This window comes from Phoenix dactylifera, chromosome 11, assembly GCF_051530095.1.
Source record: "Phoenix dactylifera cultivar Ajwa chromosome 11, Ajwa_hap1_PhDact_Kaust_v1.1, whole genome shotgun sequence".
Lineage (NCBI taxonomy): Eukaryota > Viridiplantae > Streptophyta > Magnoliopsida > Arecales > Arecaceae > Phoenix > Phoenix dactylifera.
This window is the reverse complement of record NC_143200.1, coordinates 30028877-30042510: the sequence shown is the minus strand read 5'-3', so window position 1 is coordinate 30042510 and position 13634 is coordinate 30028877. Positions and strand designations below refer to the sequence as shown.

The 13634-nt window shown below is 40.3% G+C and overlaps 1 protein-coding gene across 7 annotated transcripts; it reads left to right on the top strand.

Moving 5' to 3' along the window:
• Window positions 1–3737: 3737 nt before the first annotated feature.
• HMA3 (heavy metal atpase 3) lies at window positions 3738–12255 on the top strand. Of its 7 annotated transcripts, none has more exons than XM_039127841.3 (10): window positions 3738–3862; window positions 4429–4653; window positions 5074–5331; window positions 6532–6629; window positions 7924–8179; window positions 8269–8406; window positions 8735–9062; window positions 9520–9722; window positions 10448–10647; window positions 10959–12255. In XM_039127841.3, exons 2-10 carry the CDS (start codon window positions 4440–4442, stop codon window positions 12039–12041), a joined length of 2778 nt encoding a protein of 925 aa, XP_038983769.2. In that variant the 5' UTR covers window positions 3738–3862; window positions 4429–4439; the 3' UTR covers window positions 12042–12255. The 7 variants fall into 7 exon arrangements, with proteins under 7 accessions (XP_038983769.2, XP_038983770.2, XP_089782475.1 ...); XM_039127842.3 differs by having other exon boundaries at window positions 3740–3872; XM_089926349.1 differs by having other exon boundaries at window positions 3744–3833; window positions 10963–12255.
• The last annotated feature ends 1379 nt before the right edge of the window (window positions 12256–13634 follow it).

Sequence of the window (13634 nt, the reverse complement as noted above, 5' to 3'; positions counted from 1 at the left end):
GAATGGCAATGACCTGCTCCCAGGCTGGGTCAAGTATAGAAGCAGCAGCTTGTTGTACCTCTTAATATTTATGAATTCCCTGTGTTCTAAAATCCACCTTGGCGGGCCTCAGCCTCGGGCCAAGCAGTTGGTACCAAAGGCTTTTCTGCCATTGGACCCAGTGGGAAAGTCATGCGATGTCCACCCTGTTGATGAGGGAGGTCTGTCTCGATCTCAAGATGAAGTTCATAAAAAGAAAAATTCTAAGGTTTGTAGCTGATGCTTGGGATTTTTGTTCCCTAAATAAATTTCTAATGGCCTATGATTTGATGTGAAGTTTGTAAGCAATTCCAAAATCGTTGCTCGAGTGGACCGAGCCTTGTGCAATAGAAAGTCTTCAATCTGACCGTGTCGTCTGAATGGAAGGATGTTTGGGCCCTAAAACGTCGGCCAACTTTTGGCCACATGCAAGATGGGCATCAACCAACGCGCTAGATTTGCTAGATGTAGTGTGCTGATGGTGAATATTAGAGATGGTAATTTATAACTTGACCGGCAATTGACCTATTTTAAATGAGTTTAAATTTGACATAAATGAGTTTGCGTCCTAAATAGGTTGACTCTACCTACATTGTATATTAAATAGTTAGGATTTATTTTAGATTCTTCGTCTATTTAACCTATTTTGACCTATTTAATAATCTGGTTGAGTAATGATTGGATGTATTGGAGATCCATTTAACCTATTTCATACCCATTTAATTTATTTAAAATATTCTTAACCTATTTAGAATATATTTATAACTCAATTCATTTTGTCCATTAAACTAGCTATGGGTTATGTCAGAATACTATACCATATCAAACATAGCATACTATATTGGTATCAAACCAGTACAACATCTTGTATTGTACCGATACTCTGTTTATCTGATCATTTCATGCTATACCGTATATTAATATTGTAATAAAATAGTATCCGTATAAGATCTGATACCGAGGCAACCAACTTTACAGAATTAAATAATATATTTATTCAATATTTACATACCGTAACTATATGAAAGCCCAAGCCGGGTGCATTACGACAAGTGCCGCCTCCAGCCAAAAGGTGGTCCCAGCGATAAAAATCCAATCCATCTAATAAACAACAGATGCATGAAATGATGTGACCTTACGTATCAAATGGTAATTGGACAGCACAATTAAGTGCGTAAGAATGGGCCTTCCTTTCTTGCTTTTCTTCTCTTTGTTGCAAATCATGCCACAGAGAGATTGTGTGTGGTTTCTGTGCTTTCAGCTGGGCCTTGCATGACTGTGGAGGATTAGATTCTTGCCTTTTTTTTTTTCTTTGGGTGGGGGGGGGGGTAGAGCTAGAATCTTGGTTTTATTTTGAAGAGTTTCTTTATGGCAAAGTTCCGCATGGTAGGCCAAAGGTTCCTTTCTGTGGAGCACCTAATAAGAGCATCCACTGTGCTCTCTGGACCATCTGAGCTGAGACGAACTTCACAAACTAGAAGAGTGCCCAAACACTAATTGCAGTTTTTATTTTTCCATGTCTTGTAATATCTTCTTGCAATATAAGAAAATTTTCTTCTGGCACTTAGTTCATTGAATAATTCAAATGACTATGTTTTTTCCTTCCATTATCATTTTTGCTCAAAGGAAGAGACCGGAAGTGCTATTGCCTTTGCTCTATATATGCCTTTCCCATTGATGATGTGCAGCAAACAAAAGAAACCTAATCCTAACAATGGAGGATCTAATGTGGGCCACTCTTGCATGGGACCATGAATTGGATTCAATATTGGGCATTGCGGAGGGACCTAACCAGGCGCATCTCTTGAACTCATTTTAATCCCACTAAGAGATTGTTGATAGAGAGAAGACACTGACAAGTTTTGCAAAGTATGAGGCAATAAGAGAAAAGTTCAGTGTAAAAGAAAATGTGCTCTTCTTTGGGGCCTTTATGTGGTAAAGAGCCTTTATGGAAGTGCAATCATACCCATTTTAAATTAAAAGGGAAAAGGACAGCTCATGAAACACAAGATATGGTATGCTTTAAGTCAGGTGGTCTGGTAAGTGTCATGAATCATGATTAGAACCTAATCGAAAAATAATCACATCATCTTTAACTTATGAAATCAAATTCCCAAGTAGAGGATACAAACAAACTCAAACCCCAATCATTTAAATGACCGGAAGGAATGAATCATATTCCTAATGATGCCATTTGCTACATGCTGATCATTATAGAAATAATGTATTGTTCTTTTGTCTTTTTTTTTATTTGAGAGGAAAATGAATACCCATATATTGAAAGTAAGAAGAACAAAGGTAAGTAATTACATCATATATTTGTTATAGAAAGACAAAAGATCATTAATTAGATAGTTTAGAAAAAAATATATTTAGAAGCCCGATCTTTCAAATTTCAAGGATCTACCCTAGCTACTAGTAGCACTTGGTGCGGCGCATGACACATGTAGGTGCCGTAAACATGCCAACTATAGCTCAAATTATGTGTCTTCGTACTAATCTAACCTGCCAATCTCCTAAATCTCACAGGCGGTACACCTATGGGATATTTAACCATGTAAAATGGCATTATCAGGAATTTGGTAACTTTTGTCTACTCAAGGTTCCAATTTTGCCAAGCTTTCTCACACTATCACTCATGTTGCCGTCATATCCAGACCAAGGTGGGAGCACAGCTCAGACGACTCTGAGATTGACTGGAGACGGGCTGAGCAGGCTGGTTGAGGCATTGGACACTGAACTCCTCTACTGGATGGCATACAAGACGTCCATTTGTCAAAGAATTTCTAGCAGAGGACCCTCCGATGCCTAAGTCAAAACAACGAAGCAATAGTATGGAAGGAAGAGATTCCAACAAAGTGAGAGCTATATGAGAAAGGTAGGGTATTGCATGTATATCGTGTACCTAAGATCCTCCAGGTTGCTCTTCTTATATAAAAAAGCTAGTTTGTCGTTATCTGGGCCGATGTAGTATGAAATAATGGCCAAAAAGTGGTCAGTGGTACGGTCGCGACATGAGTGCCAGTCTATGTGGATGGTAGAGTGTACTAGTGGGGTGCAGGATGTAATGCTGCTGCGACTAGGATTGCAGAGCTGTCGCTAGTTGGGGCTGTCAGCCCTTATTGATGTGTGCCGATTGTTCTCCATAGCTGGTGACTCTTCGGTTGGAGCCAAAGTCGTTCGCCTTGGTTTACGTTGGAGGACAGGGAGGTCAATCAAGCCCGAAGCTATTTTCCCCCATCAACCCTCATTCAAAAATGATTTTGAACAAAATAATACCCTTGACACGTAGAGTTGCAATGACGTCCTACAAGAAGGACGCACCAAGTTATGCCAAATTTCGCTAATGAGGCATGGTATTGGCCTACTTACATTCGATGATACCTGACTGAGATGTTGGGATGGAGTCTAGGATCACAGGTCTATCTTTGCTTTTGGGCACCCAGAAAGTAATAATTCTTGGCTTATTGGCAAGAATTTTTATGACCATGCATGTGGATCCCTCCACAAGAATTTATGACCCATTAAAAAAGTTAATTTAGGAGAACATATCCCTCGACAAGAGAGACCAATTTGGAGGCCCATATGGATTCCTCCCTCTTTCGAGAGCCAGGATGCCATGAGCCTTTCCTCAACCTCATGAAAAGAATGATATATATATATATATATATATATATATATATATATATATATATATATATATATATATATAGATAGATAGATAGATCCCTCCCACAACAAACCGTATCATAGCATTGTTCTTTTAAAGCACCTCGCCTCTCTTTCCTCCCATTTTCACAAGCAAGAGGAACCAGGTTCTCTGTTGGCACTCAGACCCCCCTCGGTAGTATTGGGTGAATGGTCTCTTAGGGCTATTCTTTTCCGTGTTTACTACTTGTATGCATTCTGAAGTTCTTTACTGGAAATTCAGATGTTGATGATATTCTGCTGCTATTTTAATGTATATAGTATATAGATGATTAGTGACAAGAAGGCAGTGATCTCACGCCTCTCCATCACCTCCTATTTCCCTCATCAAGGCATCTTCACATCTTAGTGATCTGATATTGATTCTTTCTTCTTCTTTTCTTTTGAGAAGTTCATGCTCAATAATTTTTTTCTTGTATGTAATTTGATGTTGTAGAAGTTTATAACTTTTTCAATTACTTTTCTTCTATTTGCAAGCTGCCCAAAAGCAAAAGCTCTAATTTTCCCTTTCTTTTTTTCCTTCCATGTACAAACGAATATAAACCAGACTGCTGCCACTTGAAAACTTAAGATCTTTTTGAATTAAATTTATGCAATTTTAAATTATTGCATGTTAATGCCTTTCTTGTTTGACTGTCTTCCAGCTAGGTACTCGAATAGATGACTAATTATTGGTTATTTTCTTTTTCTTCGTGTCTAAAGAAAGCTTAGAGATGATGGGGGAAGAGGGTAGCGACAGAAGAAGCAGAGAAGTGAAGTATCAGAAGAGCTACTTTGATGTCTTGGGCCTCTGCTGCTCCTCTGAAGTACCCCTGATTGAAAAGATTTTAATGCCATTGGATGGCATCCATAAGGTCTCCGTGATCGTTCCTTCAAAGACGGTCATAGTAGTCCATGACAGCCTCCTCATTTCTCAGCTTCAGATAGGTAAGCAAGCATCAGATGGCCCCAGCAACACTGATGCCGATGACTTTTTGCACTTCACTACTTTAACCTTTCATACCCCTTAGGTTAGTGCACAAATCAAATAGAGAGGAGATTAACTATTAGACATTCAAGGTGTGGGAAGCTAGTTTGATTAACAAGTGTTGTCCACTCTGTTTAAGTGCTCAGTTTGGTTATTTGTGATTAAAAGAGATTGCTCTAATTAAGGCTCTAAAGAGGTTGGCACTTGGAATGGTTATATCGATAGTTCTTATGCTCACCATCAAGCAAAAATCTCGTGCCACATACCTACCACCTGCCCAAAGTTGGATTCTGAGAGCTACTGTAGGACCACCTAACCAACCATGCACTTTCATTTGATTGTTCTATTGAATCCCCAAGTGACTCTATTTTTTCCATCAGTTAGAGCTCTCAACCAGGCAAGGCTCGAAGCCACAATACGTGCATATGGCACGGATAGCATCATCAAGAAATGGCCAAGTCCATATGTATTGGCCTGCGGGGCGCTGCTGCTGGTCTCACTGTTCAAAAAGTTCTTCCATCCCCTGCAATGGTTCGCCTTAGCAGCAGCTGCGGTCGGCGCACCGCCTATCATATTCAGAAGCATTGCTGCACTCCGGCGATTCACACTGGACATCAACATCCTCATGTTGATTGCAGGTACATCAATTTGATTCCTCGAACCTCTGGAAGAACAATCTTTCTTTAGATGGGTAAGAAACATCTTGGTCTAATGTCGGACATCCCAAAAGGCATTTTTGTTGCACTAAATTTTTTCCTAAGTTCAGTTTATACATCTCAGAGCACAGATTTTTTGCGTGATTTGCACCATTGAATGCTATGCAGCACTCGATGGCCATCCATCTCTCTGATGGTGGCCTTCACAGTATTTTACAGTACTTTACAGTGCACCCCAGAGGATCTATCTTAAGCTTGAGTTGAAAGCCTTTATCTTTAGGTAGGAACCAGCCCACGCGATGAGATATAAAATTCATTGCGAAGAACTGATGCAAGATACGCGATTCTTTGCCAGGGATTTGGTATATAAGAATCACTGTTGTGTCAGTAGTGGGTCTATCTAGGAAGCACCTTTCAACTTTTTCTTTGAGCTCCCAGTGAGCTATCACGGAAATTCGTGTAGTGATATGATGGAGATTGCGCGAGTATTCCGGCATGGAGATTCCGACTCTGGGAATATCGTACTGCAGTCCATAATTTTCAATTTAGACCCATCTTTAATGGTCACTTATTTACTGATGATTCTAATGATGCATATAGTATTTTTCTATTTAACTAGACATTTGCTTTGGTTGGCCGAACCCAAGAGAGAGAGAGAGAGAGAGATGCATGCAATTGAACAGATGTGGCATATTTGTGAAGAGTCTTATATAGAAGGGCAATACGATGTTGTCGTCCCTATCCACAGAGAACGCACATAACTAGCGTTTCACTTTCCACTTGCCCAAATTAAAACGGGGCTTCCTACTTCCACCAGCACGCACAAAAATTTTAATATGTTATTATTGTACGGTAATAGCTACTGTGGTACTTACATTGAGATATAGAAGTCTGTCGTCTGGAAATCTTGGCTATGTGCCAGTCTTATACAACAAAAAGATCCATCTATACTCAAATTGGGATGCGGATATCTCTCAGATTTTTGCTTGATGACTTATCTCAGAGTTATTTTAATGTGCCAATCTTGTACAATGGTACGATGGTAAGCTTTTCTCTATTCAATCTGGGGCATGGGTGTCTCTTGTTGTTAAATTTAGATCTGCAAAAATACTATTCCCATACAATGATGAAGTAATTTATGTTCACAATCGTGTATGGGTGTCTTCTGTCCATTTTTGGCAGTTTGTGGGGCAGTTGCCCTTGGGGACTACTCCGAGGCAGGGTTCATTGTCTTCCTCTTCACTGTAGCTCAATGGTTGGAATCAAGAGCCAGCTATAAGGTACTCTCTCTCTCTCTCTCTCTCTCTCTCTCTCTCTCTCTCTCTGTCTCTGTGTGTGGATGCTCATAACAAAGCAAACACGACTCAGCTTCCTCGCCTAGAATTCACGAACCGGTTCGGTCAATCCAGCTACCACGACAAGAAAACTTCTTCCCCCCTACTTTCTCTTAAATATAAGCAGCATTTTTTACTCAATAATATAATTTATCATTTTATGGTAAACTCTTCTGTGACGGCAACATTAATTAGTTATTCATCTTGCCTATCTGCCAATCGATCGACCGGTACTGGCACAGTAACTTTCCTACCGAAAGTTACATGGAATAATACCAAGCCATGAAGAGGTCGCAACAGGTGGAAGGCTGATCATTATTAACTTTCTAAAATCATAACCCGTACATTTCAAGTATATTATAAGGTAGTGAATGTTAATATATTTTCGAAACTATCAGCATAAGCCTTGAGTTATTCAACCGACAAATTATCTTGGTGTCACTCCTTGGTTCAATTTATGACTCTTAGGATGCTGAGCAAAAAATGATAATAGAAGGATAGGATGAAATCACGCACCACTTCGTTCTAGGAGAAAATCACGCAGCTATTAGGGTTTGATTCTAGTTGGAGTTAGGAGGGTGGCAATCAGTGGGTCAATATCGAGGCTTATGGGGGGGCTGACTCGAAACTGACCTAACCACCAACTCGAACTCAATCGACGGCCAACCTACCAGCACATGCAGCCAACTTGTTGACCCATTTAAAGTTCCAACCCGTTTATGCTACATCTTATCTCTCTACTTTTAGTTCCGAGACATTGCAGTAATGGTCCAATGGCTCATATGCTTTTAAATCTCTTAAAATATATAAATATCAATAACCCTTCCCATCAGACATATTGGCAGGTCGGATGGGATGGTTTAGGCAGGTTGGGTTGGAAACGACAACCTCTCGATGAGGATTAGTCCTTTCTAAACTCAAAAAAAAAAAAAAAAAAAAATCGAGAAAAATAGGGCATTGGTGTGCGACATTGAGTGAAGAAAGAAGGCCCAGTATCACTTTGATGGGCTTAACCTCCATGGTATTGGGCCTTGCTGTAGAACAAACTAACACGATCATTGAAATAGGGGCTCGGCCTTGTTCATACTTGTTCTACGTGCAAGAGCAGTAGACCTTCCCGAACGTTTCATGCCGGGAACTCGAGCAACCAGCTCTCGTAAATTCTCATTGTTTGATTGAATCGAGAAAGGGTTCCGGCACAGTTTCGTATCGAGTTTTAGAACCAGAACCTGACATGCAGGCCGCCGCCGGGATGTCATCGCTGATGAAGATGGCCCCACAGAAGGCTGTTCTAGCGGAAACAGGCCAGGTCGTAGACGCCCGAGATGTAAAGATCGGCACCATCCTCGCCGTCAAAGCCGGAGAAGTGATCCCAATTGATGGAGTGGTGGTCGACGGGAGGAGCGAAGCTGACGAGAGGAGCCTGACCGGAGAGTCTTTCCCTGTTGCCAAGCAAGCCCAGTCCTCGGTTTGGGCTGGCACGCTCAACATGGATGGTATAAATCCTTCATTGCTCATCTCCTCTTTCTCCTCCTGCGTGCGTCAAGTTTGCTCTCTCCTTCGTGATTTGGTGGAAGCATCGCAGGTTACATCAGCGTGAGGACAACTGCTTTGGCCGAGCACTCTGCCGTGGCCAAAATGGCGAGGCTGGTGGAAGAAGCCCAAAATAGCAGGTCTAAGACCCAGAGATTGATAGATTCTTGTGCCAGGTATTACACACCAGGTCGGTGAAGAAGCTTCAACCCGAGATTGCTTCCTGCAAAAGTTGCTCCCTTCTTGAATATAATGCTTCTCTCAGCCAACTAAACAATCAATAAACTTGAACGAGAAGACGCGAATTTTACGTTACGTAAGAACATCATCTTTGATTGGAGTTGGCACTCTTAATCAAAGAAATCCTTATTGCAACAGCAAGGGAAAACATAACACTTATTTAAGTTATAATTCTAAGAGGGCCATTGAATATATGCTGTTCCAGTTAATTTGTATCGATTGATGCAGACATCGATCTTGCACCATCTTTGACTCATTTTTATCTATGCACGCTGCAGCTGTGGTGATGGCAGCGGCGGGCTTCGCAGTGATTCCTTTGATAATAAGGGTCCATAATCCCAAACACTGGATCGAGTTGGCACTGGTCCTTCTCGTGAGTGCCTGCCCATGCGCGCTGGTGCTATCCACTCCGGTTGCAGCCTTCTGTGCGCTCTTGAAGGCAGCAAGGACAGGGCTTCTCGTCAAAGGAGGGGATGTTCTTGAAGCCCTGGCCAGGATTAAAGTAGTGGCTTTTGACAAGACAGGGACCATAACAAGAGGAGAGTTCGCTGTCGTTGAGTTCCGTTCGATCAACAATGAGGTCAACCTGCATGCGCTTCTTTATTGGTAAGAATTCGTTATTTCGTGGTTTTTGGAACGAGTTAAAATTAATACATCAAAAAGGCCTAGTCTAGAAACTATCGTGATGCGTTTGTCTTGCTCTTTTCTATATGCTCAAAATCCTTGTAGCGCCATCTTATTAGAAATGATGATAATTCCTTCGATGTTACACTCCATCAGAACTAAGAGCATTGATACAAATAGGAGAAAGGTGAAAGCAAGGATGCTTAGTTAATTGGAGACTTCGATAGGCCCATCTAACAAGCTTGTAAAATAGAATTTGTTGAAACAGGGCACTTTGATATTATTTTAATCTGTGAAGCTATGCAGAGCTGCTCACGTCCTTTCTTCTTTACTTTTTCTAGCACAATTTTTAGGCATTTCACTGCCTTTCACTAGTCTCTAGAGACTTAGAATTTTGCAAATTATTGGAAATTGGTTTGAGAGGGTGACAATTTTTCAGGGTTTCAAGCATCGAGAGTAAATCAAGCCACCCAATGGCATCTGCACTTGTTGACTATGCTCGGTCAAATTCCATAGAACCAAAACCAGATTGTGTGAGAGAATTTCACATCTATCCTGGCGAGGGAATTTATGGAGAAATAGATGGAAAAAACATTTATATTGGAAACAAAAGAATAGCTGCAAGGGCCTCATGTGAGACAGGTAGGAAATATCTGTTCCATCAACAAGTTTCAAGGAGCTGATGCTCATACCTATTTCTTTTGTTATTGCTGCAGCAATCCCATTCTTCAATTCATAACAAAATCCCCCTTTGATTATCCAAGTTTATGGAATTTACATTGAAATCTACTAATACAAACTCGAATGAGATTTTAAAAAAGCAAATTATGTGAAATGCAAATTTACAATGATGCTATCACCAGATAAACAACGTGCTGAGGGATGGCAATGATGACTTGAGAAATACGGGAGTGAATGTAAGAGTAATTGTAGAAATAGAGGTTCTATCTACTTATTTGTTAGTTTATTTCACATGAGAATGTCCTGAGTCCGTGATACAGCAATGTGGCTAAAATATTACCTTTAAACTATAGCTTCATCCTGGCACCTGGATTGATAGACGTGACTGACTGAGCATGTCTGATCAAAAAAATGAAAGAAGGTTCATAACATATTTCACAAAATGTAGATTAAGATACACTAAGAAGGAACCAAGACATGAAATATTATTCCAACTAACAACTAATCTCTATGCCGCTCTATATCTAGCTGAACATCTGTTACAGCAGTGTAGTATGATAGAAGCCTAGAACATGTTTCTTTGACTTGACCAAACATGCTTAAACTATTACAAGGTGTACAAATACCCAACATATCTGTTACTTATTTCCAAGAATTTCTATGACATCTGGCCTTGAATTTTTTAGTTCCAGAGTTGGACGACATCAAGGAAGGAGTTACTCTGGGGTACATCTTCTCTGGTACTGTAGCAATTGGAGTATTTACTCTCTCTGACACCTGCCGAACAGGGGCTACAGAAGCAATCAAAGAGTTAAAATTGCTAGGTATAAAGACCGCAATGCTTACAGGAGACAGCGCTGCAGCAGCCATGCATGCCCAGAATCAGGTACATAAAATCTATGTTTAGGAGGAGGGCAAAAATAAGTATGTAATTATAGATTGTAGAATCCTACTGCATGAAGCTTATTTTTTATAATCAGATGCCTCCAAAGAGGCTACTACATAAGCTTATGAGAATGACGTTACTCGTGATATATGCTAACTAGAAGACAGACAAGAATCTGGAAGGAAGTTTTAAGCTACCATCCTTATTTGAGTTGCTCATTTGTGGTCTAGCCCTGCATATAGATTTCTATGTACTTTGCACAATTTTACAATCCTACAGTCCTTATAATAATACTTGTTGTTCTTTGGTAGATAGGGCATGCCATACAAGAAATTCATGCAGAACTTCTACCGGAAGACAAAGTTTGTATCATCAATGACCTCAAGACCAGAGAAGGATCTACAGCGATGGTTGGAGATGGGATGAATGATGCACCTGCATTGGCTATGGCTGATGTGGGGATCTCAATAGGGATATCAGGTTCGGCAGTTGCAATGGAGATCAGCCACATAGCCCTCATGTCAAACGATATCCGAAAGATCCCAAAAGCCATTCGACTTGCAAGAAAGACACATTTCAAGATCATTGGGAACATTCTCTTCTCTGCAGTAACTAAAATCGCCATCCTTGCATTGGCTTTTGCTGGCCATCCACTTCTCTGGGCAGCTGTCCTAGCTGATGTTGGCACATGCCTTCTTGTAATCTTGAACAGCATGATGTTGTTACAAACAAGAACCCAGAAGGAGAAGAAATGCTGTGGTTCTCTACACAAGCCGCTTGTGCAAAGGCCTGCATGTGTGGACCACTGTGCCAATGGTGCACACAAATCTGCAAGCACTTGCGGACAACTAAACAGTTCAAGTTGCCTGGATAAGCATAGTTGCCATGACCACAAGGAGGCAGAGGAAGTAAGGATACACAACTGCGAGAAACAAGAATGTCACAAGGAATCACCCAGCCATTATCATTGTTTTCAGGAATCAGTTATACACACAATGAATGCAACCCAAGAGCACCTGATTTCGATCACTCCAGCATCAGGGCTTCACGATGATCGGTTGCAAAAAGAACATTCTATGGAGCCTGCTGCATGCAACCATAAACCCAAATTAAGGGACGATTGTAGAAGCTGCGTTGCATGTGGGAATGTGAATTGGTCTTTGGACAATGATTCATCGAGGGCATCTTCAAACATTTGCAGCAACACAAACAAGAATGACACAGGTAAGTGCTGCAAGAATGATTGGAAAGAATGCAGGAGCAAAGATGGCTGCCCTTCACAAGAGATTAAAGAGATTGGTGGGTGTTGTAGGAGCTACATGAAGGAATGTGGAAAGAAAGACGGTTGCTGTGGAGGAGGCATAGTACACTTGCCTGAGATCATTACAGATTAGGAGCCAAAGCATCATGTAGTTACCTCATGATCATGGAACCAATAGCAGCCAACCAATTTTGGGTGCGTCCCCTAGTAAGCAATTAGAGTAAGTACAGTGATTGGCCCATACCTGTCCAAGAAGACTGAGAGGTTTGGCAACCTGTTGTTTCCCTTGGATGGAAAAAGGATCGCATGCTTAGAAAATATAACATTTGCAGGAGGGTTGGTTGGAAGATTTTGATTGCTGACACATCGTATAAAACTCTGGTCTTATACTTTTAAACAATGCAAGGAAACATGACATTGATTGGTGGTGAAAGGTCAGGTGGAGCACAAAGCTATAATACTACTGTTAGATTAGAAGGAATAGGACATTCAAGATAAATAGATAAATAAAAGACCAACTTTTCATATGAAGACTGAATATATCTCATATTGGGACATTAAACACTGAAGAACTATATTTACCCTAAGAACAAAGAAAAGGCTTGCACTGCAGCAAGTGATTAAGGGGAAGGGAGCATACACTTTTAGGTTTCTTTATGGGGCTTCAATATGGGCTTGTAGAGCATGCTCTTATTTCTGAAACATAATAAAACTTGAACGCCTTTTGAAGAACTCACAGAACACAAGCCAACTAGTTGTAATCAAAAAAGAAATATTGATCTAAATTCTTGCATATTCTAACAGATAGCATTAACCATCACATGTTAACTGAAATAACCTTGTGTTGATGGAGAATTATTTAGTGTGTCTCTGATGCTCATCTTTTTGTCAGTTAATTGAAATAACCTGTGATTGTTTCAGGTCTTTATCCTGCAAAGGTCTAAGAAATTGTTTTCTACATAATTCTGTAGAATATGAAAAGGTTCTCCACTGCTAACATTCTCTCTTAGATCATCAATAAATTCCACTTTCAAAGATCGCCTTCAACAGATGAACAATCATCACTTGTTAAAGGAAAAGAATGGCAAAAAGAATCACAAAACCGACCCTTTAAAACAATGGAGAGACGAAAAAGAAAAATGTTAAACTTTTTTATCCTTTTTCCATTTTTTTCCCATATACTAAGGGATCACATGGATAAGGTGCAGGCTCGATTATGCAAAAACCAATATTCAATAACTTTCCTAATTCAGATAGCTCTCCCAAGTCTTATAATCTTTAGCCTTCTTTGTAGTTGTCCTGAGTTCTCGAGATCTTCATCACCCGATGGACACCAAGATACCTTTGTTACTGATTTCTTTTCGACAATATCATGAAATCATGCCATACTCGTACAATGCCAGAATCTTAGCCATTGTTCCTCTGCCAGTTGTGATACTGTTATTGTCACCCTCAGTTACATCTGTCTCATGGTACACAATTTTCAAAATGCTTTGCAACAAGTGAGACCTCAAGCTCACGTCAAAACCAGAAATATGTTTTTTTCTTTTTTTTTTTTGTCATTCCAATCTCCAAGTACAGTGTATCCTCAGAAAAGTTCACTTGGCGTTCGTATCCTAAGTCCGCAGTTCACACTTTGGTTTCGTATCTTGGTACCATCATGTCTTAATTGATCCACCAATTTCAGTAAAGATTAATTTACTAAAAATTAAAAACAGTTCATCTC